Source organism: Podarcis raffonei, chromosome 1 (assembly GCF_027172205.1).
Source record: "Podarcis raffonei isolate rPodRaf1 chromosome 1, rPodRaf1.pri, whole genome shotgun sequence".
In the NCBI taxonomy this organism is placed as follows: domain Eukaryota; kingdom Metazoa; phylum Chordata; class Lepidosauria; order Squamata; family Lacertidae; genus Podarcis; species Podarcis raffonei.
In genome coordinates this window covers 116002159-116027222 of record NC_070602.1, presented here as the reverse complement: position 1 = coordinate 116027222, position 25064 = coordinate 116002159, and the positions used below count along the sequence as shown (strand labels likewise).

The following is a 25064-nucleotide window of genomic DNA, read 5'->3' as shown; positions in this document are numbered from 1 at the left end:
TTTGACGTGCTTTCGAACTGCTAGGTTGGCAGGAGCAGGGACCGAGCAACGGGAGCTCACCCTGTTGTGGGGATTCGAACCACCAACCTTCTGATCGGCAAGTCCTAGGCTCTGTGGTTTAACCCACAGCGCCACCCACTTGGTTACTCCCAATTACAGTGGTACCTCGGGTTACATACGCTTCAGGTTACATCGCTTCAGGTTACAGACTCGGCTAACCCAAAAATAGTACCTCGGGTTAAGAACTTTGCTTCAGGATGAGAACAGAAATCGTGCTCCGGCGGCACGGCGGCAGCAGGAGGCCCCATTAGCTAAAGTGGTGCTTCAGGTTAAGAACAGTTTCAGGTTAAGAACGGACCTCTGGAACGAATTAAGTACTTAACCCGAGGTACCACTGTACATTCAACAGGAGGCCTGTGACTGCACAAGCCATCTCCACAAATCTGCACGACATCTGCAGGTGCAAGTTGTTTTACCTGTATCTCAGTAGGGTTCGGCGCACATCTTTGTGCATGGAGGGCAGAGCTTTGGCCCTGGCCTTTCAGCTGCTCACCCTCCACCGCATAGCAGACTCTTCTGCACATATACCCAGGAAAAAGGAGGCCTTTTTCTGCACACCTAAGGCAATTGACAGGAAACAGGGCAGGGCTCTCTCTGCAGCTGCCCGACGCTGCACCTAGCAACTCCCATGCCAGCCACGGGGAGGTGGGAGTTCTATCACAAGGACTCCTTTCAGGGTCCCTCATTGGACAGGGCTGAAACTGTGACAACCTTATTTGTTATGTCTGCCAGCACGTTGAGGTAGCAACTAACACGCAAACCTTGCAATGGCGGTTGTTGAGAAAAGAAATTGCTATAGCTGGGCTTCAGATACAGAAGTGGCTGCATGGCAAAAGGAACTGCAAAAAAACCCCCAGCACTGCATATGTCAAAAAGAGGTACGTTAAAAAGGGTGAAAGAGTCGTGCTACAAAGGATCTAGACCAGGGGTCAGCAAACTTTTTCAGCAGGGGGCCGGTCCACTGTCCCTCAGACCTTGTGGGGGGCCAGACTATATTTTTTTGGGGGGAATGAATTCCTATGCCCCCCAAATAACCCAGAGATGCATTTTAAATAAAGGGACACATTCTACTCATATAAAAACATGCTGATTCCCGGACCGTCTGTGGGCCAGATTTAGAAGGCGATTGGGCCGGATCCGGCCCCCGGGCCTTAGTTTGCCTACCCATGATCTAGACCAGCAACTGCTGCTGTTCTGATCTTTGCATGTGCACACACAGAGAGAGTCAGATTTTCTGCAGTCTTCCCACCTCTGTGAAAGCACAAGAGGGCAATTATTTGTTGACCTACGACAAATCAAATGCACTGTAAAATCAGAGAACTGTAGAGATCCCAAGGATCATCTAGTCCAACCCCCTGCAATGCAGAAATCTCAAGAAGATCATACATGACAGACAGCCATCCAACCTCTGCTTAGAAACTTCCAAGGAAGGAGAGCCCACAGCCTCCCAAGGGAGACCACCCACTGTCTAACACCTCTTACTGTCAGAAAGGTCTTCCTGATGTTCAGCCGCAATCTCCTTTCTTGTAACATGGACCATTGGTTTGGGGCCTACCCTCTGGAGCAGGAGAAAACAAGCTTGTTCCATCTTCCATGTGACAGCCCTTTCGATATTTTAAAATGGCTATCACAATTCCTCTCAGTAGCACCTTAGAGACCAACTAAGTTTGTTATTGGTATGAGCTTTCATGTACATGCACACTTCTTCAGATACCTGCACTGCATGCACACGAAAGCTCATACCAATAACAAACTTAGTTGGTCTCTAAGGTGCTACTGGAAGGAACTTTTTTATTTTTTGTTTTGACTATGGCAGACCAACATGGCTACCTACCTGTAACTATATCTCCTCTCAGTCTTCTCTTTACTAGGCTAAATATACCCAATTCCCTCAACTGTTCCTCATAAGGTTTGGTTTCCAGATCCTTGATCATCTTGGTTGCCCTCCTCTGCACACATGTCAGCTTGTCAATATCTTTAAATTGTGGTGCCCAGAACCGGACACAGTACTCCACGTATGGTCTGACCAAGGCAGAATACAGTGGGACTATTACCAGTACTTCCCTTGACCCGGACACTATACTTCTATTGATGCAGCCTAGAATAGCATTTGCTTTTTTTGCTGCTGCACCATTCTTGCAAGTTAAGCTTGTTAAGACTCCTAGATCCTTTTCACATGTACTACTGGCAATTCAGATGTTCCCCACCTTATATTTGTGCAGCTGGTTCTTGCTGGCTAAGTGAAGAACCTTACATTTGTCCCTACTGAAATTCATTTTGTTTGTTTGGGCACAGTTCTCCAATCTGTTAAGGTCAACTTGAGTCCCTATTCTGTGGCAATGGCTCCCCCTTCCAGATTGGCGTGATCTGCAAATTTGGCTAGCTTCTCCACAATACCTTGATACAAGTTGTTTATAAAGATGTTGAATACCAGTGGGCCCACGGCAGAATCCTGCGGCCTCCCACTTGTCCCTTTTTCCAGGATGACAAGGAACCATTAGTGAGCACTCTTTGGGTTCAGCCAGTCAACTAGCTACAAATCCACCTAACAGTACACATCCAGTACACATTTTACCAGCTTCTTCACAAGACTATCATGGGGGACTTTGTCAAAAGCCTTATAGAAACCAAGATATACTATATCCACAGCATTCCCTTGATCCACCAAGCTTGTAATTTTTATAAAAAAAATATATGATGCCTTTCAAGATGGCTGCGCTGAGCAAAATTATCCCATTTCTGAAAAATGCATGGGGAAAGGATCCAGTTGTCGTTCTCTCTTTCGGCATTGGTTTTATGGCTTTGGTGGCACCGTGGGTCAGTCCCTTAACAAAATACAGTTCCATGATGACCCAGGCTGTACCATATACATATCCAGTTCCAGTTCGGGATGATGGCAATATGCCAGATATTCCCTCCCACCCTTGTGACAAGGAAGGACCAAGTCTAGAATGGCTAAAGAACTACTGAGACGGGCCCTTGTGATGAACAGGCCTAGAGAACCAACACTGAAGGGGCAACCCAGGCCTGCACTGTTCTCTGCTCTTTTGTGTACATGTGTAACATTTTCAGGATATAATAAACTTGCTAACTTAAAAAAAAAGAAAAAAGAAATATGATTCATCTGGCATGACTTGTTTTCGAGAAATCCATGTAAAAAGAGTGCAAACAGAAATGGCAGTTTCAGAGCCTTTGCCCAGCGTGGCATGTTTAAAGTATGGTACTGAAATCCTGGGCACAGCTCCTTCTTCTCCTCTTCAAAATGCAATGGGGAGGCAGCCAGATGAGAGAGGGAGGTGCTTAATGCTCCTGAATAGATTGTACAGTCATTAATGACCACCCGATCCTAAGGAAACTGACTCAAACCCCCCACTGATTTCATCAGGACCTTCCTCTAAGGTGCTTCAGTTTGGAGGGTTTCATATTCCATGGTTTTGCAAACTAAAAAAACTTGTCTGGAATCCCATTTGGATAGGAAGTGTTAGGGAGAAATGTTTTGCTGTAGAAAAGCAGCTGAAGGGAGCAAAGGTTAAGTGCTCCCTCCCTCTGTTGTGATTTGATGCCCTCCTAGCATCATCAAAAGTGGTGCCTGGGCTGACCCTGAAATACAGAAGTTTGGCTGGAAAAAAGTATACAGAGAGCCATATGAGTTTTCCACACGGCGTAGACTAGAGCCTTCAGGAAGAAAGCCGCCCTCTGTATAATTTGTCCCATGTGTTACATTCACCACCAGAACATTTAACAACATGGTATGGCAACTACATTTTGGATAAATATTACAGTTTCAGGAATTTGGCTAAATTTACATGATCCCCCCCCCCTAACTGTTCGAGAGAGAGGGAAATCACCTGTATGATGAATCTGCTTTGACCAGTTAAGGGAGATTTTTTTAATGTGAAGCTGTATCCTCAGCTAACCTTCCAGCTGTTGCAGTCTATTGGCTGGAGGGAGATCATGCAAACTTCAGCATTCAAGCTTGTGCGCAATACAGACAAAGGGAAGGAGAGGAGCTGAGTTTTGACTTTAGCATATCTTCACGGGAATTAGGAAATAAGGGGGCAGGGGGGAAGAGAGGGAATAAGCAACATACCTTTCATCTCTCTTTTTTAAAGGATAACGCTGTAAGTCCCAGCCCCCCACCATATGGATTCAAAAACTAAGGCCATATGGATTCAAAAACTAAGGCCATTGACTGCCAATGAAAGATACCTTTTAAAGAACTATTTGAAAGTTAAGTTTTTAACTTTTAAAATAATAAAACCATTTGCATTGTGTGTGGGTTGTTTTTTTTTAAAAAAAGTCAAATACAGTGGACCTTCTAGTTATGTACCGCTCTGGGTACGCAACTTTCGGGTTACAAATGCGGCAAACCAGGAAGTGTATACTTCCAGGTTTCGCTGCGCACACATGTGCAGAAGCACTCTGCGTGCCGCGCACATGCGCAGAAGCGCTCGATTGCGCCGTGTGCACAGAAGCAGCACCTCTGCCTACAGGCTTTTCAGGTTGCGGATGGACCCCCGGAACGAATTTACCGTATTTTTTGCTCTACAAGACGCACCCGACCATAAGACGCACCTAGTTTTAGAGGAGCAGAACAAGAAAAAAAAATTCTCTCCCTCTCTGCGCAGCGCCTCTCCAGCAAAGCCGGAGGAGAAACAGAAGGGGCTCCGTTTCTCCTCCCGCTTTGCTGAAGGGGTGCTGCGCAGCTTTCCCTCTCTGCGCAGCGCCTCTCCAGCTAAGCGAAGTCAGAACAGCTCTTGCTCTCCTGGCTTCAGGGATAGCTGCGCAGCCTGCATTCGCTCCATAAGACGCACACACATTTCCCCTTACTTTTTAGGAGGGAAAAAGTGTGTCTTATAGAGCGAAAAATACGGTAGTTCGTATCCGGAGGGTCCACTGTACAGTCGTACCTTGGATCCCAAACAACTTGCGAGTCAAATGTTTTCTTTTTTTAAAAAAAATGGTATTTATTAAAATTTCAAAAAGAATTACAAAAGTAAAAAAGAAATAGAAAAAAGAAACAAAAAATACAAAATACAGAAAAAATAAAAACAATTAAAAATAAATCCATCTTTCCATGTCTTGCCTTTCATTTACTTATTTCCCTGACCTCCTCACACCTCCCTTTTTTGTATTCCAGTTCAAATGGTTAATTCAGCAAATCCTTTCCCTCTTTGTTTTTATCTTAGTTCTTTATCTTAATATATTATGGCTTTATATTTTCACCTGTTAACAATCCATTTTTACATACTCCTTTTTAACATTGTTGCTAAAACCACTTAATTTCATTCATTAATTTTGCAATGTTTCTGTAGATAGTCTTTAAATTTCTTCCAATCTTCTTCCACCGACTCTTCTCCCTGGTCTCGGATTCTGCCAGTCATTTCCGCCAATTCCATATAGTCTATCACCTTCATCTGCCATTCTTCCAGGGTGGGTAGGTCTTGTGTCTTCCAATACTTTGCAATGAGTATTCTTGCTGCTGTTGTAGCATACATAAAGAAAGTTCTATCCTTCTTTAACACCAATTGGCCGACCATGCCCAGGAGAAAGGCCTCTGGTTTCTTCAAGAAGGTATATTTAAATACCTTTTTCATTTCATTATAAATCATCTCCCAGAAAGCCTTAATCCTTGGGCACGTCCACCAAAGGTGAAAGAATGTACCTTCATTATCTTTGCATTTCCAACATTTATTGTTGGGGAAATGATAGATTTTTGCAAGCTTGACTGGTGTCATGTACCACCTGTATATCATTTTCATAATATTCTCTCTTAAGGCATTACATGCCGTGAATTTCATACCTGTGGTCCACAACTGTTCCCAGTCAGCAAACATAATGTTATGTCCAACATCTTGTGCCCATTTAATCATAGCAGATTTTACCGTTTCATCCTGAGTATTCCATTTCAACAGCAAGTTATACATTCTTGATAGTATCTTAGTTTTGGGATCTAACAGTTCTGTTTCCAATTTTGATTTTTCCACCTGGAAGCCAATTTTTTTGTCCAGATTGTAAGCCTCCCTTATTTGATAATAATGAAGCCAGTCTCACACTTTATCTTTTAGTTTCTCAAAACTCTGCAATTTCAATTTGTCTCCGAAACCTCTCTTTCTCAATCGGTGTTAGATTTTTCTCGAGAACCTTAGTTTTTAACTTGTTCAACTTAAATCCTGCCACTTGACCAAATTCTTGAATCAGTTCCAATACTCTTTTAGTACTAGATTCTGGCTCCTGTAATGTCAATACTAAATCATCTGCAAAAGCTTTCAATTTGTACTGTTTGGCTCCGACCTGTATACCTTTAATCAGTTGGTCCCTTCTGATCATATTTAGCAAAACCTCCAGGACCGAAATAAAAAGCAATGGGGAAATTGGGCAACCTTGTCGTGTCCCTTTCTCTATCTTAAATTCCTCTGTCACCACATTGTTAACAATTAGTTTAGCCTTTTGTTCTGAATAAATTGCACCTATACCATTTTCAAAACCTTGACCAACCTCCATCCCCTGAAGATTTTTCTTCATAAAACTCCAAGAGATATTATCAAAAGCTTTCTCCGCATCTACAAATATTAAGACTGCTTTAGTATTAATGTTCACTTGCAGTTTTTCCAAAATGTTAATTATATTTCTCGTGTTGTCAGACAAGTGTCTACCCAGGAGAAAGCCAGCTTGGTCTTTATGTATCTCTTCCACCAATACTTTTTTTAATCTTTTAGCCAAAATATCTGCAAAAATTTTGTAATCCACGTTAAGCAGGGATATGGGGCGGTAGTTCTTAAGTTGTATCTTTTCAGACTCAGTTTTTGGTATAAGTGTAATGTAGGCTTCCTTCCACGACTCTGGTGCTTTTTCCCCCTCCAAAATTTCATTACAAACCTCCTTTAGTGGTTGAATTATCCAATCTTTCAAAGATCTATAGTATTTTGAGGTTAAACCATCCGGCCCTGGAGATTTGCCCAGCTGCATATTCTGGATGGCACTTTCTACCTCCTGTTCTGTTATTTTATAGTTCAACATTAACTTGTTTTCTTGAGAGATTTTTTGTAATCCATTTGTTTTTAAAAATTGATCTATATCAATCTCTTTCTGTGGCCCTTGTGTATATAACTGTTTAAAATACCTCTGGAAACATTTTCTAATTTCCACTGGATTCTGTATATTCTTTCCTTCTACTTCCAAATTTGTAATGGTGTTAAGTTTTTGTCTTTTTTTCATTTGCCAGGCTAACAGTTTCCCACATTTATTAGCCGATTCAAATGTCCTTTGTCTCATCTGTTTAATTTTCCATTCTATTTCCTGATTCATCATTTTCATATATTGAACTTGATATAACTTTATTTCTCTCAGAATCTCTTGTGACTTTGGTTTCGCTCTCAATTTCTTCTCATCCTCTTTTATTTTCTCCAGAATTTTGTCTTTTTTCTCATTTTGAGTTCTCTTCTTTATTGCATTCTGTTGAATTAGAAACCCCCTCATAACCGCTTTGCTTGCGTCCCAGATTACTCTTTTTTCAATGGCAGTATTCATATTTATCTCCAAGTAATCTCTCAAGGTTTTTTGGGCCAAATGTTTTCGCTCCTGAATGCCGGAAACCCGAAAGTGAGTGTTCCAGTTTGTGAACATTCTTTGGAACCCGAACAACCAACGGGGCTTCCGATTGGCTGCAGGAGCTTCCTGCAGCCAATCGGAATCCACGCTTTGGTTTCCGAACGCTTTGGAAGTCCAAACTGCTGCACAAGGGGGATAATTTTTGTCAGGCTTACAGAAGTGGAGGGAAGGGGTAAACAAGCCCTTGCTATGATCCCGATGAAAAAATTCTCCCCTCTCCATTGCCTTGCACATATCATTATACTTATAAAATCCCTGTATGTGGTTGTTAACCCCACGATTAACATAATGTCTACTTCAGCCCTTAAAGGTCACCAAGCAGCAAGCAAGCGTCCCCACCCACAAACCACACCAATCTGAATACATAACCAACTAAGAGCTTTTGTGTATGTGCCTTCATTGGATTCCCAAAGATCCTTCATGTTTTCTCAGCAGTCGAGGGTTTAACAGAAGCAAATTTGCCTTTGGGCTTTGAATGACGTCTGTCACACGTGCCACTGTGGTGCTTTGAGGGCCTAACTACATCAAATCATGCTGATTACAGTCAGACAAGATATATATTTTTAAAGTAATCCTAGGTGAGGAGAACACTCTCTCTCCCGATTTCCACGAGGACCACAGCACACAGGTAGAGGAGGCCCAACTCCTTCCTCCCTCATCACGATGCAATGGGATTCCCCCCCCCCGCCCAAATCGCTAACTGCAGTACCATGCACTGGAGAGAGGTGTTTCCACTGAGTTTGTGGCTGTGGAAGGAAGTGTCAAACCACTCCTTCCTGGTGAGCAAACTTTTTGAGTTCTCCAGAACTCTCCCTTTTGCTTAACATTCAACCTGAAGATGAGTTCTGGAGGACTCAAAACACTACTTAGTCCACCCCCCCACCCCACCCCAGATTTTAGGCATAGCTATCAACCTTCATGGAAGTGAGAGCTGGACCATAAAGAAGGCTGATCGCCGAAGAATTGATGCTTTTGAATTATGGTGCTGGAGAAGACTCTTGAGAGCCCCATGGACTGCAAGAAGATCAAACGCATCCATTCTTAATGAAATCAGCCCTGAGTGCTCACTGGAAGGACAGATCGTGAAGCTGAGGCTCCAGTACTTTGGCCACCTCATGAGAAGAGAAGACTCCCTGGAGAAGACACTGATGCTGGGAAAGATGGAGGGCACAAGGAGAAGGGGGCGACAGAGGATGAGATGGTTGGATAGTGTTCTCGAAGCCACAAACATGAGTCTGACCAAACTGCGGGAGGTAGTGGAGGACAGAGGTGCCTGGCGTGCTCTGGTCCATGGGGTCACGAAGAGTCGGACACGACTAAACGACTAAACAACAACAACAACAACATCAACCTTCCCTTTTTTTTTGCGGGAAATTCCCTTATTCCAGTGCCATTTCCCGCTGCTATCCCGGATTGTTAGATATCCCGTAGACTGTCCCCGGGACAGGTGAGGCTGCTGATCCCTTATTTTCAAATCTGAAAGTTGACAGCTATGATTTTAGGTGGTCCAAAGAAAGATACTGTGGCTTTTGAATTTCATCTCGTGGAACAAATACACAATCTCTGGCTAAGCACTGAAATATTTCAGATTGTTCTCCTGTTCTCACCATATGTGCCTCTACAGTGGTACCTCGGGTTACATACACTTCAGGTTACAGCCTCCGCTAACCCAGAAATAGTGCTTCAGGTTAAGAACTTTACTTCAGGATGAGAACAGAAATCGTGCTCCGACGGCGCGGCGGCAGCAGAAGGCCCCATTAGCTAAAGTGGTATCTCAGGTTAAGAACAGTTTCAGGTTAAGAACGGATCTCCGGAACGAATTAAGTACTTAACCCGAGGTACCACTGTATTCTAGTTCCAGCTCAGGGAGAGAAAAAAGGTGAGTCTTATCAATCAGCAGGGTTTTTTGGGTGGGTAGAGGGGAGACACCGGTTTAACACCTTCCAAAGTAAGCAGAAAAGTTTTAATAAAAGCAATTCAACTTGCTTCCTGTTTAGCTTAAGCACCTGCGAAAACCACAAAGCGCAGTATAAAAGGGCCTCTTCTGCTCCCTGTTAACTTTTAAATTTTATTTCAATGCTGCAATGCTGCCAGTAGGGATAAATATTTTGGCTGCACCGGGCAAGAATGAATTTGTTTTAAGCTTACTTACTTTTCTATTTAGTTTCTGCCATTAATAAACGAAAAACTGCATTTGCAGAGATTGAGGGGCGGGGCAGGAGGAATCTTCCTTGCCAGAATAAAACTGGAATCCTAGAACTCAAAGCCTCCTGCCCATACATCTGTGCGTGATTTATATATTCTGTTTCAGATCCTACTTCGTCCGAATCAGTCACCCCCAAACTGGTGCCCTTCAGATGTCTTGCCATATAACCTCCACCTGGCTGGGACTGAGATTGGCATTCTAGTCCAAAACATCTGGAACACACAAGGTTCGGGGAGGTCTGGACAGTAATCTTAAACCAGATGATAAAAATCAGCAATTTCTGTTTTGAGCATGTTTAGGGTTAGGAATACCCACTCAAAAGAGTGTTATTCAACTGACATTTCCAAACTACTTGGAACTTTGGAGGTGAAAGAAACCTTGCAAAACATTTACTTAGGAAATATACCAAAAGAAACAAAATTTCCCTGGCTATTAGCCTGGGGGAGAAAACAAACAGGCAATGCGTATGCACATGCACAAACGCAGCCGAAATTGGGCCAAGCATTTAAAGATATTTTTCTATTGTCTGACCCCATACAGAAGCTTCTTTTAGAAGGGGACAAACACAGAACTTCATAGCCTTACAAAACTGCAGGCTTCTAATGGATCGGCTAAAAAAAAGAAAGAAGGAAAAAAGCCAAGACACTTACTTAATTTGCACACTAAACAAATTCACTTAAACATCTGACCCAAGGCTGGCTGGGAGGTCCCAAATGCATCTTTGAAAAATCTGGGCAGCAGTTACCTTTTCTGAGAAATAAAGCACACGCACTAATTTGTTCGAGAGACTTTGATTATGCCAAGACACCTGCAACTGTACAGGTGGTACCTTGGGTTAAGTACTTAATTCGTTCCGGAGGTCCGTTCTTAACCTGAAACTGTTCTTAACCTGAAGCACCACTTTTGCTAATGGGGCCTCTCGCTGCCGCCGCACTGCCAGAGCACGATTTCTGTTCTCATCCTGAAGCAAAGTTCTTAACCTGAGGTACTATTTCTGGGTTAGCGGAGTCTGTAACCTGAAGCGTATGTAACCAGAGGTATCACTGTAGTTCTTTGGAGCTTCAGCACAGCTGAAGGGTTGGGTTTGTGGAATGCCTTTGCAAGAAGCTGCTGTGCAAGGAGCATGAAACCTTCTATCTACCCCATCGAATTGCTCCCCCAAAGCAAAGATCTGTTAAGGGCCGCAGTGGGTTACATAACCAGGGTTGCCATCACGGAAAACTCACCTATGCCCTTCCCTCCTCATGCTGATCATTTGTCCCTATTTATTTACGTTTTAGAAGAATATTTGCATCCTTCATTTGCACTGTCTAGTCTAGCCTCTGTGGACCACAACTCCCAACATCCCATGCCAGTTTGGCCAAAAGTCAGGGAGTTGTAGTCTAAAACATCTGGGGAATAGTACCACATTGGCTACTTCTGAGCTAGTTTGTAAAGCATCACACTATAGTCTATTGTAAAATTTTTAAAAAATGATCAAAATATGACAGAGAAAGGAGGTGTTTACAAGGGCCCGGGAGAAGGAGTAAGCAGTGTGTGTCTATATAGCAGGCTCTTTAAAAAAATAGCAGAAATCACGGCTTGCACCTTTGAAAAGCTAATAAAATAATACACAGATTTTAACATCTCTAAGCAGCAAAGTTCGGCAGATGTTGGACATATGCCAGGGCATGGAGCCCACTGCCAGAACCACTTAAACTGTTACTTTACATTTTACTAAAGTTATGCACTTTACTTAACGCTCAATTAGCTTCATAATAACATTCCTATTAATTATTTTTTGTTGCAAACCAAAAGGGCAGAAAAGCACGACCAAAACACACACACACACACACACACACACACACTCCTACTCCCTCTGAACACAAAACACCCACCAGCCACTCTCAGGGGCAAGATTTTAATCGAAATGACCGGCAGGGCCTGAATTCAGACAGGTGCAGAAAGGAGGGTATAAGGGCAAGGGCAGCTGTGCAGGGCACCTACAGGCACCAACAGGAAAAACATGCTAGTGGGTAGAAAGAGCTCTGGTGGCATGCAGGGCTATGCAGGAAAAAGAAAACACCGAGGGCTTTCAGAAAGGTGCAACTAATAGGAGCACTTTATTAACCCCAATTCACTTTAATTACAATTCCACCTAAGCTCCGGGACAGGAGCCTATTGAAACAAAACAGCGTGGTAGCTTAAATAGCCAGATAAATTATATATATAAAAAACCTTGGTTGAACTGTCACACAATCCGAAGTTAGGGAAACAGCTTTAAAGAAAACCCACACTGCCCACTTTTCAAACTGCTTTTCTCGTGCTGATTCTTGCATCTATAGCACAAGAAATAATACAAGAAACCCAGCTGATCAGATGAAAGGTCGATCTAGCTCAGTGTCCCATTTTCCCAGATTGATCTTCCAGGTGCATCCAGAAAGCCCTCTGCTGTTACGTGCAACGTTCGATATTCGCCAGGTGCCAATCACATTTTTGTACTTGGCCTTCGGCCTCTTGTGACCAAGTGAAGATGCTCAGGTGGCAGGATGACGCCTGACGTCTCCACCATCTGGAGGTGCCATGCCTGGAGATCACTGGGTCTTGATCGTTTTCACACAGTGGCAACACATCCTGTAGAATTCTACCCATGAGATTCTATCTGCACAATCAGAATGAATTTCAGGAACCCAAAAGTGGTATTGAAAAATGCAAATTTTGAGCCGCCTGGCCCAAAAATGGCAACTAGGCATTCTGTTTTGGGGACTGTAACCATGGTTTAAGGAGCCATATGGTGCCTGGCTTACATAGGGGAGTTTCTAACACTGGTTACATGGTAAAGGTAAAGGGTAAAGGGACCCCTGACCATTAGGTCCAGTCGTGACCGACTCTGGGGTTGCGGCGCTCATCTCGCTTTATTGGCCGAGGGAGCCGGCGTACAGCTTCCGGGTCATGACCAGCATGACCAAGCCGCTTCTGGCGAACCAGAGCAGCGCACGGAAACGCCGTTTACCTTCCCGCCAGAGTGGTACCTATTTATCTACTTGCACTTGATGTGCTTTCGAACTGCTAGGTGGGCAGGAGCAGGGACCAAGCAATGGGACCTCACCCCGTCGCGGGGATTCGAACCGCCGACCTTCTGATCGGCAAGTCCTAGGCTCTGTGGTTTAACCCACAGCGCCACCCGCATCCCGGTTACATGGTAGACTGCCCTTGAAGCTGGACGTTTCATATTAGCCAGTGATAGGCCTCCTCTCCTAGGGAATATGCTTTGAACCTATTTCTAAGCAGGAGGCCTTTGCCACAGCTTCTGGGAGCGAATTCCAAAAATAAATAAAATGCATGCTGTACCTCTTGCAACAGCTGCAGAGCGCAGGAGGATCTGAGCAGGAAGAAGCACAGTGCAGAAGAAAGGTTCTGGTCTGAAAGCAGAATGCAGATGGGCTGCCATGTATCGATACCTTAGGCTAAGTCCTAGCTTGGAACAGGTGTGTGTTGGCTGCACGTCCTTTTTATTGCACTTGTACAAAAATAAGAACCCAATACCACATCCTATTATCAAGCGAGGTTGGTTTGGCTGGAAAATAACAATGAGCTCAAGGTCACGCCGTCGGCTTCATGGCTGAGCAAATCCAATACGCCACATGCTACACCTCAGTGGCTCCCAAGGCCTGTGATCAACAGCCTTAGATGGAAGCGTGAGAACCACCGAACCGCTGGTGAGGCTTCTCAAGCCAGCCTCTCTCCAGCATTGCAAAATCAACTCACCCCCCTCCCCAAACACACACACTGCCTCAGCCTCCACAGCAGCTTAGATTCATTTCCTTACCTGTTCTTTTTTTCTATTGAGCCTGAACTAGGGCTGGGTAATAATAATAATAATAATAATAATAATAATAATAATAATAATACCTTTTTTTATTTATACCCTGCCCATCTGGGCGGCTCCCAACAGAATATTAAAAACACGATAAAACATCAAACATAAAAAACTTCCCTATACAGGGCTGTCTTCAGATGTCTTCTAAAAGTCAGGTAGTTGTTTATTTCCTTGGCATCTGATGGGAGGGTGTTCCACAGGGCGGGCGCCACTACTGAGAAGGCCCTCTGCCTGGTTCCCTGTAACCTCACTTCTGGCAGTGAGGGAACCGCCAGAAGGCCCTCGGAGCTGGACCTCAGTGTCCAGGCTGAAAGATGGGGGTGATGTTCCTTCCGATATTTTTCAAAAATCATGATCTATCACAGCACAACATCGCAATATAATAATATATCATGATGTCTGAAACAAGGATGGAGCTATGTAGTGATATTGGGTGGCTCCGTGGTATTCCCTCCATTGTGATTTTTATTATGAAACTGATATCACGATATGGACTTCAAACTGGTTTTGGACAATACATTGATATATCGCCCAGCCCTAGCCTGAACCATTCCTTCATTCTTCCATATTTACATAGTTGCGTAGTCTTTTCTTGCTCTTCTTCCTGCTGCTCTAATTTTAATCTGGAAAATTAATTCTCCCCTCAGCCTTCTTTTTCCAAGAACTCTGGTTTATGCAGTTGCCACTTTTGTACAATCCCCTTATTGTTTTTTCCCCCTCCCCTCTTTGCCTCTGTCACAATGCTCTCTGACTCTTCCCACTTCCTCTTCTCTAACTTTTCTGTTTTTCTCATCAAGCAGCGTTATCCGTTTATAAAACACAGGCTATCATACGCTGCTCTGCTTTTGCATGCTTCAATGGTGGTGCGTTCAAAAAAGATTTTCCATTCATTTTACAGGTCCACAAAGAAGTGCTACCGGTGTGAAAGAAAACATAGAACCTGAAGCAAAGTGAATGGCTTTGACCAATGGAAGCCAAAGGTTTCGTACAGTGACACACATAGCCTTGCAGCACACAGGGGCCATTTTTCCCCCACAGTGTGCTTTTTGTGCACAGAGGTTTGCAATTGTACAAATCTTCAAGCAATAATTGCACTTAAAGCGGAAGATGCTATCTTTTGTTGTCCCCAGTCACTCTGGGCGGCTTCCAACAAATTTGAACACAGTAAGACATCAAACACCAGAAACTTCCCTATCCAGTGGTACCTCAGGTTAAGTACTTAATTCATTCTGGAGGTCCGTACTTAACCTGAAACTGTTCTTAACCTGAAGCACCACTTTAGCTAATGGGGCCTCCTGCTGCTGCCGCACCGCCGGAGCACGATTTCTGTTCTCATCCTGAAGCAAAGTGCTTAACCTGAAGCACTATTTCTGGGTTAGCAGAGTCTGTAACCTGAAGCGTATGTAACCTGAAGCGTATGTAACCCAAGGTACCACTGTAGAGGGCTGCCTTCAGAAGTCCTCTAAAAGTCAGATAGTTGTTTATTTCATTGACATCTGATGGGAGGACATTCCACAGGGTGACCCCACCTGTATATATATATATATATTGACACACAGAGGTGGCTGCTGCTTCCTGTTTTGCCTACTTCATTCATAGACAAGTGAAACAGGGGAAGAGGAAGTTGCACAGCCCTGCAGCATCTGTGGACTTGCCCCAATAGGCATGATCCGAGAAAGCCCTCTCTGGACTCAGCGAGAATGGCAAAGAAAAAGCAATTTATAGGCACTGTATATGCGATATAAACATTGTGCCACCAGATGGCGCTGTGGGTCCCGTTTTCTCTCTCTACCTGTTTTCCCTGTTTAAATTTACGTGTTTAACTGAAATGCTTGATGTGTCTAGATTCAGCCTCTGTGTACCCATATAGGCAGTAAGTGCTTGAGAAGTGCAACAGAGCAAACATAAACGTTCCCAGCAAACGAACAGTGCAGGACAGGGACAACACCCCAAAAAGGCACCCGTGCCCTGCAAATTATAACACAGTGTGGTGGGTGCTCACTCAGTATTTGCAACTCAGCCTTTTCTTACAACACCTATTTACAGGGCCTTGCTACTGTTCCTTTAGGGGCACCAGATCACCATGCTGACGGCAGTGGCAGTGGAAGCCACAACTGGCAAAACATGTCAATCAGAGCCTAACTCCTAAAAGCCAGGTGTTTTGGACTACAACTCCCATCACCCCAGACCCATTGGCCATACTGGCACAGGGGTTAATGGGAATTGTAGTCAAACACCTGGAGAACACCAGAATGGGGAAGACTGCTAAATCAAGTAATCTTCTGGATCCTTTTCTCCATGGCCCAGGGTCCTACAAGGACTAAATCTCCTTTGACTGGCCATTTCCCTCCAGTTCCGAGAACGGACCTTCCTGTACCTCCAACACTTGTGAAATTATGCTGCGGTCAGACTTTCCCTTTTGCTTATTCTTTCTTCATTCCATCAGTTCCCCAGGTCTCCGCCTTAAAACACCGCTCACTTTTTGTCCAACTTCCTCCAGCTACCTTCAGTTTCTTGGTCTCCTTCCCTTGTACCCCGGCTTTCCTCTCCTTAAACCACACTAAGACTCTTATTCAGAGGACCTTCTCCCACTCGTCCCTTTCTCTCTCTCAATTCTCTTTTCTCAGCTGGGTTCCTTTACTGAGTTGGGTCTCTTGATTCAGCCATGTCGCCTCCAAGATTGCAACCCTCTAATTCCCTCATTCTTGTGAGACTAGTTGACAAACCTACTTCTGTAACTAAGGTCTGGGTGAGGTTCTAATCCCTTGCCAAACTGACAACTTCTCCTTCCCCCACAGAAACTGAGCTGTATAGATGTATAATCTATGAAAGCCTGAATAGCTGGGGTGGTTATGAACATTCTGTGCCGCGGCTTCAGCCAATGAATGTCACAGGCTTCACCACCAGAAACACAACACTCTAAAGAAGTTTGTGTTCTTCCCTATAAATAGCATTATTGCATAGATCTTGCAGTATTTATGTGAATCCAATCATATAAAGAATCCAATCATCCAATCATACAAAGGTAAAGGTAAAATCCCCATAATGGTTAAGTCCAGTCAAAGGCGACTGTGGGGTTGCAGTGCTCATCTCGCTTTCAGGCCAAGGGAGCCAGCATTTGCCCACAGACAGCTTTCTGGGTCATGTGGCCAGCATGAGTAAACTGCTTCTGGTGCAATGGGACACTGGGACAGAAGCCAGAGCGCACGGAAACACTGTTTACCTTCCCACCGCAGCAATACCCATTTATCTACTTGCACTGATGTGCTTTCGAACTGCTAGGTTGGCAGGAGCTGGGACAGAGCAATGGGAGCTCACTCCATCATGGGGATTCGAACCGCTGACCCAGGCATGTCTCATTACAGCAGAAAATGCTGATTATTTTGTTACATATCCTTATAACCAAAAAACCCCCCACAGGTTGTGGATTTTCACCATTGTGATGACAAGGACATTTTCTTTTTAGAAGGAGGGGGTAGATAAACACTCTGCATTGTCAAGAATCAGCATATTATAAAACATTCTGAACCCAAATATTATTTTGCACAGTTAGGGACAGACCACAGGACAACGCCTTGGGAGTCACTGATCCAGTTTTTTGGTTGGTTCTCTTTCCCCCATGTCCTTTCTGGGTCTCAAAGTGGGACATGCATTTCCCTTCCCCCAACCATGTTGTCCTCACAACTAGCCGGTGAGGCAATTTTTGGCTGAGAGTTTATTTAAACTTGGGTGCCCCCTCCCCCGCCCAGTCCTAGTCTGAGCACTACCCTGAATTTTCAGAATAATATGCAAGTTATTCACAGAGAAGGACAGAGGCCACAGAACCACCCAACTGGTTCTGTGACTTTAAATGCACTTTTGGACTTGTTTTTCCTCCAAAAGCAACCCCCCTCCCCCCTCCAGCAGTCTGCTGGAAGACTGCAATTGAAACTGATGGAAGTTTCAAAAACAGCTTGTGATGCGGCCTGGGGAGGAAGAAGGTCCAGAGGAGGGGAAAAAGAATATCAGTTGGGCCCCTTACACCAAGACCAGCAATTCTCTGGATGCTGGGAAGATTTTAAGTGAGAGACGTTTCAGACAAAGACAAAGAAGAAAGCAAAATCAGATTGATGCCTAGGGACTGAAGAAGCAAAAGGAGGCACACTCTGGCTTCTGCCACTGGCCAGAGCACCAAGGAGCACTGAGAGTCTTAATCTCAGAGTTGTGGGTTCAAGTCCCACACTGGGCTAAAGAGTTATGCATTACAGGGGGTTGGGTTAGATGACCTTCGTGGTCCCTTCCAACTCTACAAATTCTATGATCTTTGTCTGCATCCAAGGAAGAACACCATGACAAAGGGGAGACCAACCTGGCTCCAGTCACTGGCCCCTGGAGGAGCTGCAGCGCTTGCTTTCCTCTTATTCGCTCATTTTGCTTTGCATCTAATTTTACCGCAAGCCCACAAGCAGGCCCTTGTGCTCTCTTTTAATATATGTGCAGGGCTTAGAAATTTTTTTAGGCACTGTAAGTATTGAAATCAGTAATAGCATTTCAGAGCTAGCAGACTCCACTAAAGGAGCAGCCACATTTGCAGCACAATCCTAGGCATGCTTACACAAAAGCACATATAATTTAATTCCCACTAAATTCAAGGGGCCTTACTCCAAAGGAGGCACAATTGGACAGTAGCTGTGTATAGGATTGCAGCCTTAAGTCTTTTGCATTAGCCAATTACAATGACAGTTCAAGGTTCTCCCCACCCCAGCTGTGTGTGTGTGTTTCTCAACCTGTGAGTCCCCAGATGTTGTTGAACTACAACTCCCATCACCCTTAGCTAGCAAGGCCAGAGCTCAGGGATGATGGGAGTTGTAGTCCAACAACATCTGGGGACCCACAGGTTGAGAACCGCTGGTGCCACAACAATAAAACATGCTTTCATTACTGAAAATAAAATCCTCATCTTCTCACAGACAGGTAAGTTCAGCAGCACACACACACATACAAACTGAACCACCAACCTGAATATTAATTCTTCCCTGTTATATGCATCTTTTGGGCGACCTTGTAAGTCAGAAGCTCAGCACTGTCCTAGCGAAAGTCTCATGCTACAATCGTCCTACCCCAACCACGACAAGCTTAAACACACACACAACACTCATATTCGAAAAGAATAAAAAACTTGCTGCAAAAAGAAAAACACAGACCTGCGCTGTCTTCAACAGTAGGAGAGCTGTCACGTCTGAAGCTCACCTCAGCTTTCAGCTGAGTTTCCTGTCACATAGCCACATGACACCACACTTCCCCACACTGCCTCTTGCTAAAAAAACCCTTACTCCATCTACTTCGTTTCGACTCGGAGAATATTTATACCTCACGTTATTATGCATCCCATTTGTTTGCATAATTCCGCTATCTTTTGTTTGTTCCGCTCAGAGAGCTCTAAAACTTAAAAGGGCAAACGCAAGGAGACAATTAGGAGTGTTACAGGAATGGCCTTCAAGGCCATGTTAAAGCTTGCACAGTGTGCATGCATTGAAATCTTTTGTGGTGCCACACTGCTGACTCATTTAAACCATGCTCTGTCTGTGGCCTGCTGCTGGCAGAGGGGACAGGACCACACAAATGTGAACGAGCACACACACACACACACAAACATTTCATTCCTCCCATTAACTCCATCCTGTCGTGGAAGCTTTTCTGCAGCAGAGTATTTCTCTCCCCCCCCCCTCTCTCTCTCTCTTCCTAGATCAGTGTTTCTCAAACTTGGGTCTCCAGCTGCTTTGGGACTACAACTCCCATCATCCCTAGTCAGCAAAACCAATGGCCAGGGATGATGGGAATTGTAGTCCAAAAACATCTGCAGGCCCAAGTTTGAGAAACAATTGCACTAGACAGTTAAAAATTGCTTATAGGTAGGAATGTAGCTACCGAGCCACTGTATTGCAGTCAGGGAACACGGACTGTGGTGTGAGCCACAGGAAGTTTTGAAAGAAACTCATGCAATAGGAAGAATCAGCAAAGGTTTCAAAACAGTTATTGAGCACAAAAGTCCAACCCAGCCTCGACTATTTAAAAATGGAGAAAGAGCTTTAGGTAGGGGTGAAGTCCAATTTACCAGTGTGGTGCTGTGGGACACAGGTGGCGCTGTGGTCTAAACCACAGAGCCTAGGGCTTGCCGATCAGGAGGTCGGAGGTTCGAATCCCAGTGACGGGGTGAGCTCCCGTTATTCAGTCCCAGTTCCTGCCCACCTAGCAGTTCAAAAGCACGTCAAAGTGCAAGTAGATAAATAGGTACCACACTGGCGGGAAGGTAAACGGCATTTCCGCGCGCTGCTCTGGTTCACCAGAAGCAGCTTAGTCATGCTGGCCACATGACCCGGAAGCTGTAAGCCGGCTCTCTCGGCCTATAGAGCGAGATGAGTGCCGCAACCCCAGAGTCGTCCGTGACTGGACCTAACGGTCAAGGGTGCCTTTACCTTTACAAAGGGGGAGAGTGCTTTTTTGCTCAGGTTCTGTTTTTAGGTTTTCCATAGGCATCTGGTTGACCAATGTGAGAAAAGGATAATGGACTTGATGGGTCACTGGCCTGATTCAACGGGGTTTTTCTTCCGTTCTTAATTTTGGAACGGAGGCAATAAGAGTCTCTTTTATACAAACACAACTAAGGTTTTCCTTTGACTAATTCATGCAGATACAACTCCGTTAATGCCATCTTGGCAAACTTGAGCTTGGAAGACCCCGCACCCCCTACCTAGAACAGGATAGAGGAAAAGTTCCAAAATCCCATGGAAGATTACCACTAGAGATGTAGCAGAGTTGGTAAAAAGAAAGTTAGCAGACAGTGATGCAAACTGCAAGTAAAAACCACAGGAAGTAGCATGGGAGCTAGCATTTACACAGAATTTGTAATGCGGAGAGGCCCTATAGCCATTTAAAGATGGGCCAAAGGAGGAAGGTGGCACTGCTAGATTTGCATTTACAACCTCATCTCTATTCACATGCAAAACTGCATCCAGGACTAAGCAGTTTTATTCATTCTGCAAGTACTGAGCAGCCACTGTCTCAGGCTCCTGTACTGAAATATTGCATTTATATGCATGGCAGTACTGCCATCCTACCAGGCTGAAAAGAGAGAAAAGGTGGTTTGTCCACCCCAGCCTTCACTGACCTGGTGTGCTGCAGCTGCTTTGCACTACAACTCCCATCAGCCTCACCTAGATGGGAGTCAGAGTCCAAAGACAGCTGCAGCACAGCAAGTTGGCAAAGGCTGATCTGTTCGTTCTGGCCCAAGTGCCTGGCCAGCACACAAACACACCAACTCTGGCTTCCTAGTTATAAAAAAAGTGGGGTCTGCTCTGTCTTAAGACAGTGTTTCCCAAACTTGGGACTCCAGCTGTTTTTTGGACTACAATTCCCGACATCACTAACCACTGGTCCTGTTAGCTAGGGATGATGGGAGTTGTAGTCCAACAACAGTTGGAGACCCAAGTTTGAGAAACGTTGTCTTAGACACAGAGCAGACCCCACAGAGCTGTTATGAGCTTGAAAAGGAGCAGGAAGGAACTATGCACACCACCTTAAGCTCCTCAGAGGAACAGTAGGGTATAAATGTAAAAGAAGAAGAAGAAGAGGAGGAAGATTTTAATATTTATTCTTAAAGATCTGCCACTCACTCCTGCACACAAACACCACTCACCAGTTTGGGCACAGTCAGATACAACTACCCCCAATTAAAAAGAAAGAAGAAAGAAAGATAAGGTCTGTCCACATTTAGAGAACCTTGATTCGAACTGGGTTGCTTTGCCAGGGGTCCCACTTCACCCAGCACCCATTTTGTGGCAAACTGTGTTAAAAGGAGGCTTCCTCTTTTAATTAAACCAGGTCTGGGGAAACTGTGGCCCTGCAGATGTTGCTAGCCCTGCAGATGTTGCTAGCCTACAACTTCCATCATCTCTGAACCTTGGCCATTAAAATGTTGAGTCTATTGTCCTTAGGTACAATAATGAGGACTACTAGATATACTGCCAGCCCTGGCTTAAGCTTTATATCAGGGGCTGCCTTATATTGAACCAGACCTATGGTCCACCGCGTCCAGTATTCCACATACACACCCTGAACTACAGAAAAATATCATTTCAGCCAGAAGTGCTGGTGAACAAATCAAATCTGAGGTTTTAGCCATGCAAACCATGCATAAACTGTGTCAGGTGACTACTTCTTCCCAAAGATCCCATTTGCGCATGCAGTTTAAACCTCACTGGAAAGTTGCACCCAAAAGCTGAAAAGGCAAGTGCTGGTTATTTATATTGGAAGCTTTCATTTCATTTTATTTTATTTGCACACACAGCTGAAGCGATCCCTCAGTCAGCAGGAATATATATATATATATATATATATATATATATATATATATATAATGTGGTAGACCCCCTGAGTACGAAAGAACTTGAAGGGAAGTTGAAGAGTTCAGGAAGTGACTTGATGTTTGCTCATGAGACACTGTCCCCATTGTCTTTAAAACCAATCTTAATTGTCAAAGACTTGAGAGGAAAAACGCTAGCACCATTTGCTGACAGTAGCAGGCCTCTCTTCAGTCACATTCACACCACACATTGAAAGCGCTATGACGCCACTTTAAACAGCCATGGCTTCCACCCCAATAATTACTGGCTGCGGGTGCTGTTGAGACCCCTATTCCCAGCACAGAGCTACAATTCCCAAACTTCCCTGTTAAACCACTCCAGGAATTGCTCTGTGAAAGGAACAGGAGATGAATAGGTTCTGTCTTCGGATCTTAAACTAAAAGGGTGAGTCACCTGTGCTGTTCTCCACCCTCAACTTTCTGACTGACATCCAAAATTGCTTTGGGAGGTGGCAGCAGCAGTGGGGGCTCCCTGTCCCTACGAAGAGCATAGAGGTGGCTGGCGCCAACTGCCTTCCATTCCTCCCATCCCAGAACTGTTTCCCTCAACAGTCATTCTCCCCTTGCTGCATCTGAGGGAGAGGGAAGCCAGGAAACCCTACTCCACAGAGTCAGCTCAGAGCAGTTACCCATTTCGGCAGCTCCTCCACCTGAAAAAGGTGTGCTCAGGTACAGCTAGGCATCCCAAGGCAGGGAAGGCTAATCTATGACTCCTGTGGAGCTTGTTGGATTCCAGCTCCCATCAGCTTCAGACAGCATGCCATCCGAAGCTGAGGGGAGTTGAAGGCAACAACCTCTGGAGGGCCACAGGTTGCCCATTCCTGACCTAAGGTCAGGGCCGGATCGCCCATGAGGTAGACTGAGGCAGCCGCCTCCCACTTCCGGAGGCTCAGATTAGTTTTCACTTCGGTGCTAAATTTGGTCCTCATACTGCTGGGGTGAGCCTAGGGCTTGCCAATCAGAAGGTCGGCAGTTCGAATCCCTGTGACGGGGTGAGCTCCCGTTGCTCGGTTCCTGCTCCTGCCAACCTAGCAGTTCAAAAGCACGTCAAAGTGCAAGTAGATGGGTGCTCTGGTGGGAAGGTAAACGGTGTTTCCGTGCGCTGCTCTGGTTCGCCAGAAGCGGCTTAGTCATGCTGGCCACATGACCCGGAAGCTGTACACCGGCTCCCTCAGCCAATAAAGCGAGATGAGCGCCACAACCAGAGTCGGTCACGACTGGACCTTATGGTCAGGGGTCCCTTATTGGGATGGTTCAAATCTGCCACCTGGTTCCTTGAAATGAGTCTGGGAACTCCAATCTCACCCACCCAGCCCTAATACAGATTCCCTAGTGCTTATTTGCTACTTGATGCTGTGCATCACCCACATTTTGGCAATGGTGAAGAGAGTTTACATCTCTCCTTAACGGAATATGAAACCAGTAGAATACATTAAGAAGGTGTGAGCTACAGCAGCGAAGGAAAAGGTAGTGCTTTTTTGGGGGGGGGGATTAAGGTGCAGTACCAGCACCTTAAAAAATAATACAGTGGTACCTCGGGTTAAGAACTTAATTCATTCCGGAGGTCCGTTCTTAACCGGAAACTGTTCTTAACCTGAGGTACCACTTTAACTAATGGGGCCTCCTGCTGCTGAAGCAAAGTTCTTAACCCGAGGTACTATTTCTGGGTTAGCGGAGTCTGTAACCTGAGGCATCTGTAACCTGAAGCATCTGTAACCCAAGGTACCACTGTAATGTTAAAAGTGTAACAACTTCATGGTGGGTACCGGCACTTTTTTTCCTAAATAAATAAATAAAAGCACTGAATTCACAGGAGGTGAATTAAGAACATCATAACTCCTAAAAGGGCATGAAAAGCTTAAAGCTGAAATAGGAGAATTTTACATTGGTACAAAGCAAGCTTGGCACATCTTGCTCTATAGTCTGAAGGCTTCCAAAGGAAACTTTGTTGAAACCTGGAAAACTTCTCTCTCTGTGTGTGTACAGAAATCTAACTTTCTGGTCACCAGTGACATGTGCTTATTTGAAACTTTGTGAAGCAGTTGCTTTAGGTATGCATTAAATACTCATACCAACGGGAGACTTTGTCCTATATCTCACATGCTCTAGTTCACCCCAATAACTAACACCTACTGTTCGCTAATTTGCAGCAACCTAAGGTGCTGATAATTAACAAAAGGAAATAGAAGCAGCAGCAGCAGGAGTCATTGGGGAGAGCAGTGGCGAACCAAATGCCACATTTTGCGATGCAACATAGCATGTCAATTGTACCGCAAAAGTATCTTGCTTTGGAATAAGAAAGAGAAAAAAGTAATGGGAATAGAAGAGGGAAGCGAACAAATTCAGGTGCTAGTACATAAAGTTACATCAAGCTATATAATTATGGACCTTAAGAAGGGGCAGCCCGCCCCATTTTGCCACCTGAGGCAAAACAGGAAGGTACTGCCAGCACCAGATTTAGGGTGGCGCACTGAGCCGAGGGGGTGCAAAATTGAGACAATCCATAATTGAGAAGATCCATTTGGGCATGCCAAATTTTGACCTCGCACAGGGTGGCTTATTACGAAAGATTACCAAAGTCCACTCAGGGTCGTGCCCCCCGTTAAAGCCTCCCTTAACTGGCTTGTGTGGCAGTACCCACAAAGAGTTGGCGATGGTTGGGTCTGGCAAGATATTCGTGTTGACACATTAAATGATTTGTAAAACTGCAATTCAAACTATATGCTTGTTCTTCATGTGTGTGTGTGGCAATTATTATTTCCGTGGTGTTTCTTCCTGTCCCGTTAAGGCAGAGCGGAACTGGAAGCAGAGGCGAAGTGTTTTGGATACTTTAACCACGTTATATAAAACATGATCGCTAGATATCTTAAGAAGTCCCCCAGCACATGCACATTGACAGTTAGGATGGCTGGAATTTCAATCAGCAC

General features: G+C 44.7%; 2 protein-coding genes across 3 annotated transcripts in view; one reads left to right on the top strand and one right to left on the bottom strand.

The window, feature by feature from the left end:
- WIPF1 (WAS/WASL interacting protein family member 1) overlaps positions 1 to 25064 on the bottom strand; it is a 59153-nt gene that overhangs the window by 22048 nt on the left and 12041 nt on the right. The window contains exon 1 of one of the 2 annotated variants that reach the window (XM_053359094.1): positions 18920 to 18998. The exons of the other annotated variant lie outside the window; for it this stretch is intronic. The gene's annotated coding sequence lies outside the window, so the exon portion shown is untranslated. Of the gene's footprint in view, positions 1 to 18919; positions 18999 to 25064 lie in introns of those variants that run through there. 2 annotated transcript variants of the gene reach the window in all.
- LOC128398261 (NADH dehydrogenase [ubiquinone] 1 alpha subcomplex subunit 3-like) lies at positions 2767 to 3164 on the top strand. Its single transcript, XM_053359108.1, has one exon. The coding sequence runs from the start codon at positions 2770 to 2772 to the stop codon at positions 3028 to 3030; it is 261 nt and encodes an 86-aa protein (XP_053215083.1). The 5' UTR covers positions 2767 to 2769; the 3' UTR covers positions 3031 to 3164.

Excerpts from the sequence above, each read along its gene's own strand:
- LOC128398261 (XM_053359108.1), top strand. The coding sequence starts at position 2,770 with ATGGCTGCGCTGAGCAAAATTATCCCATTTCTGAAAAATGCATGGGGA.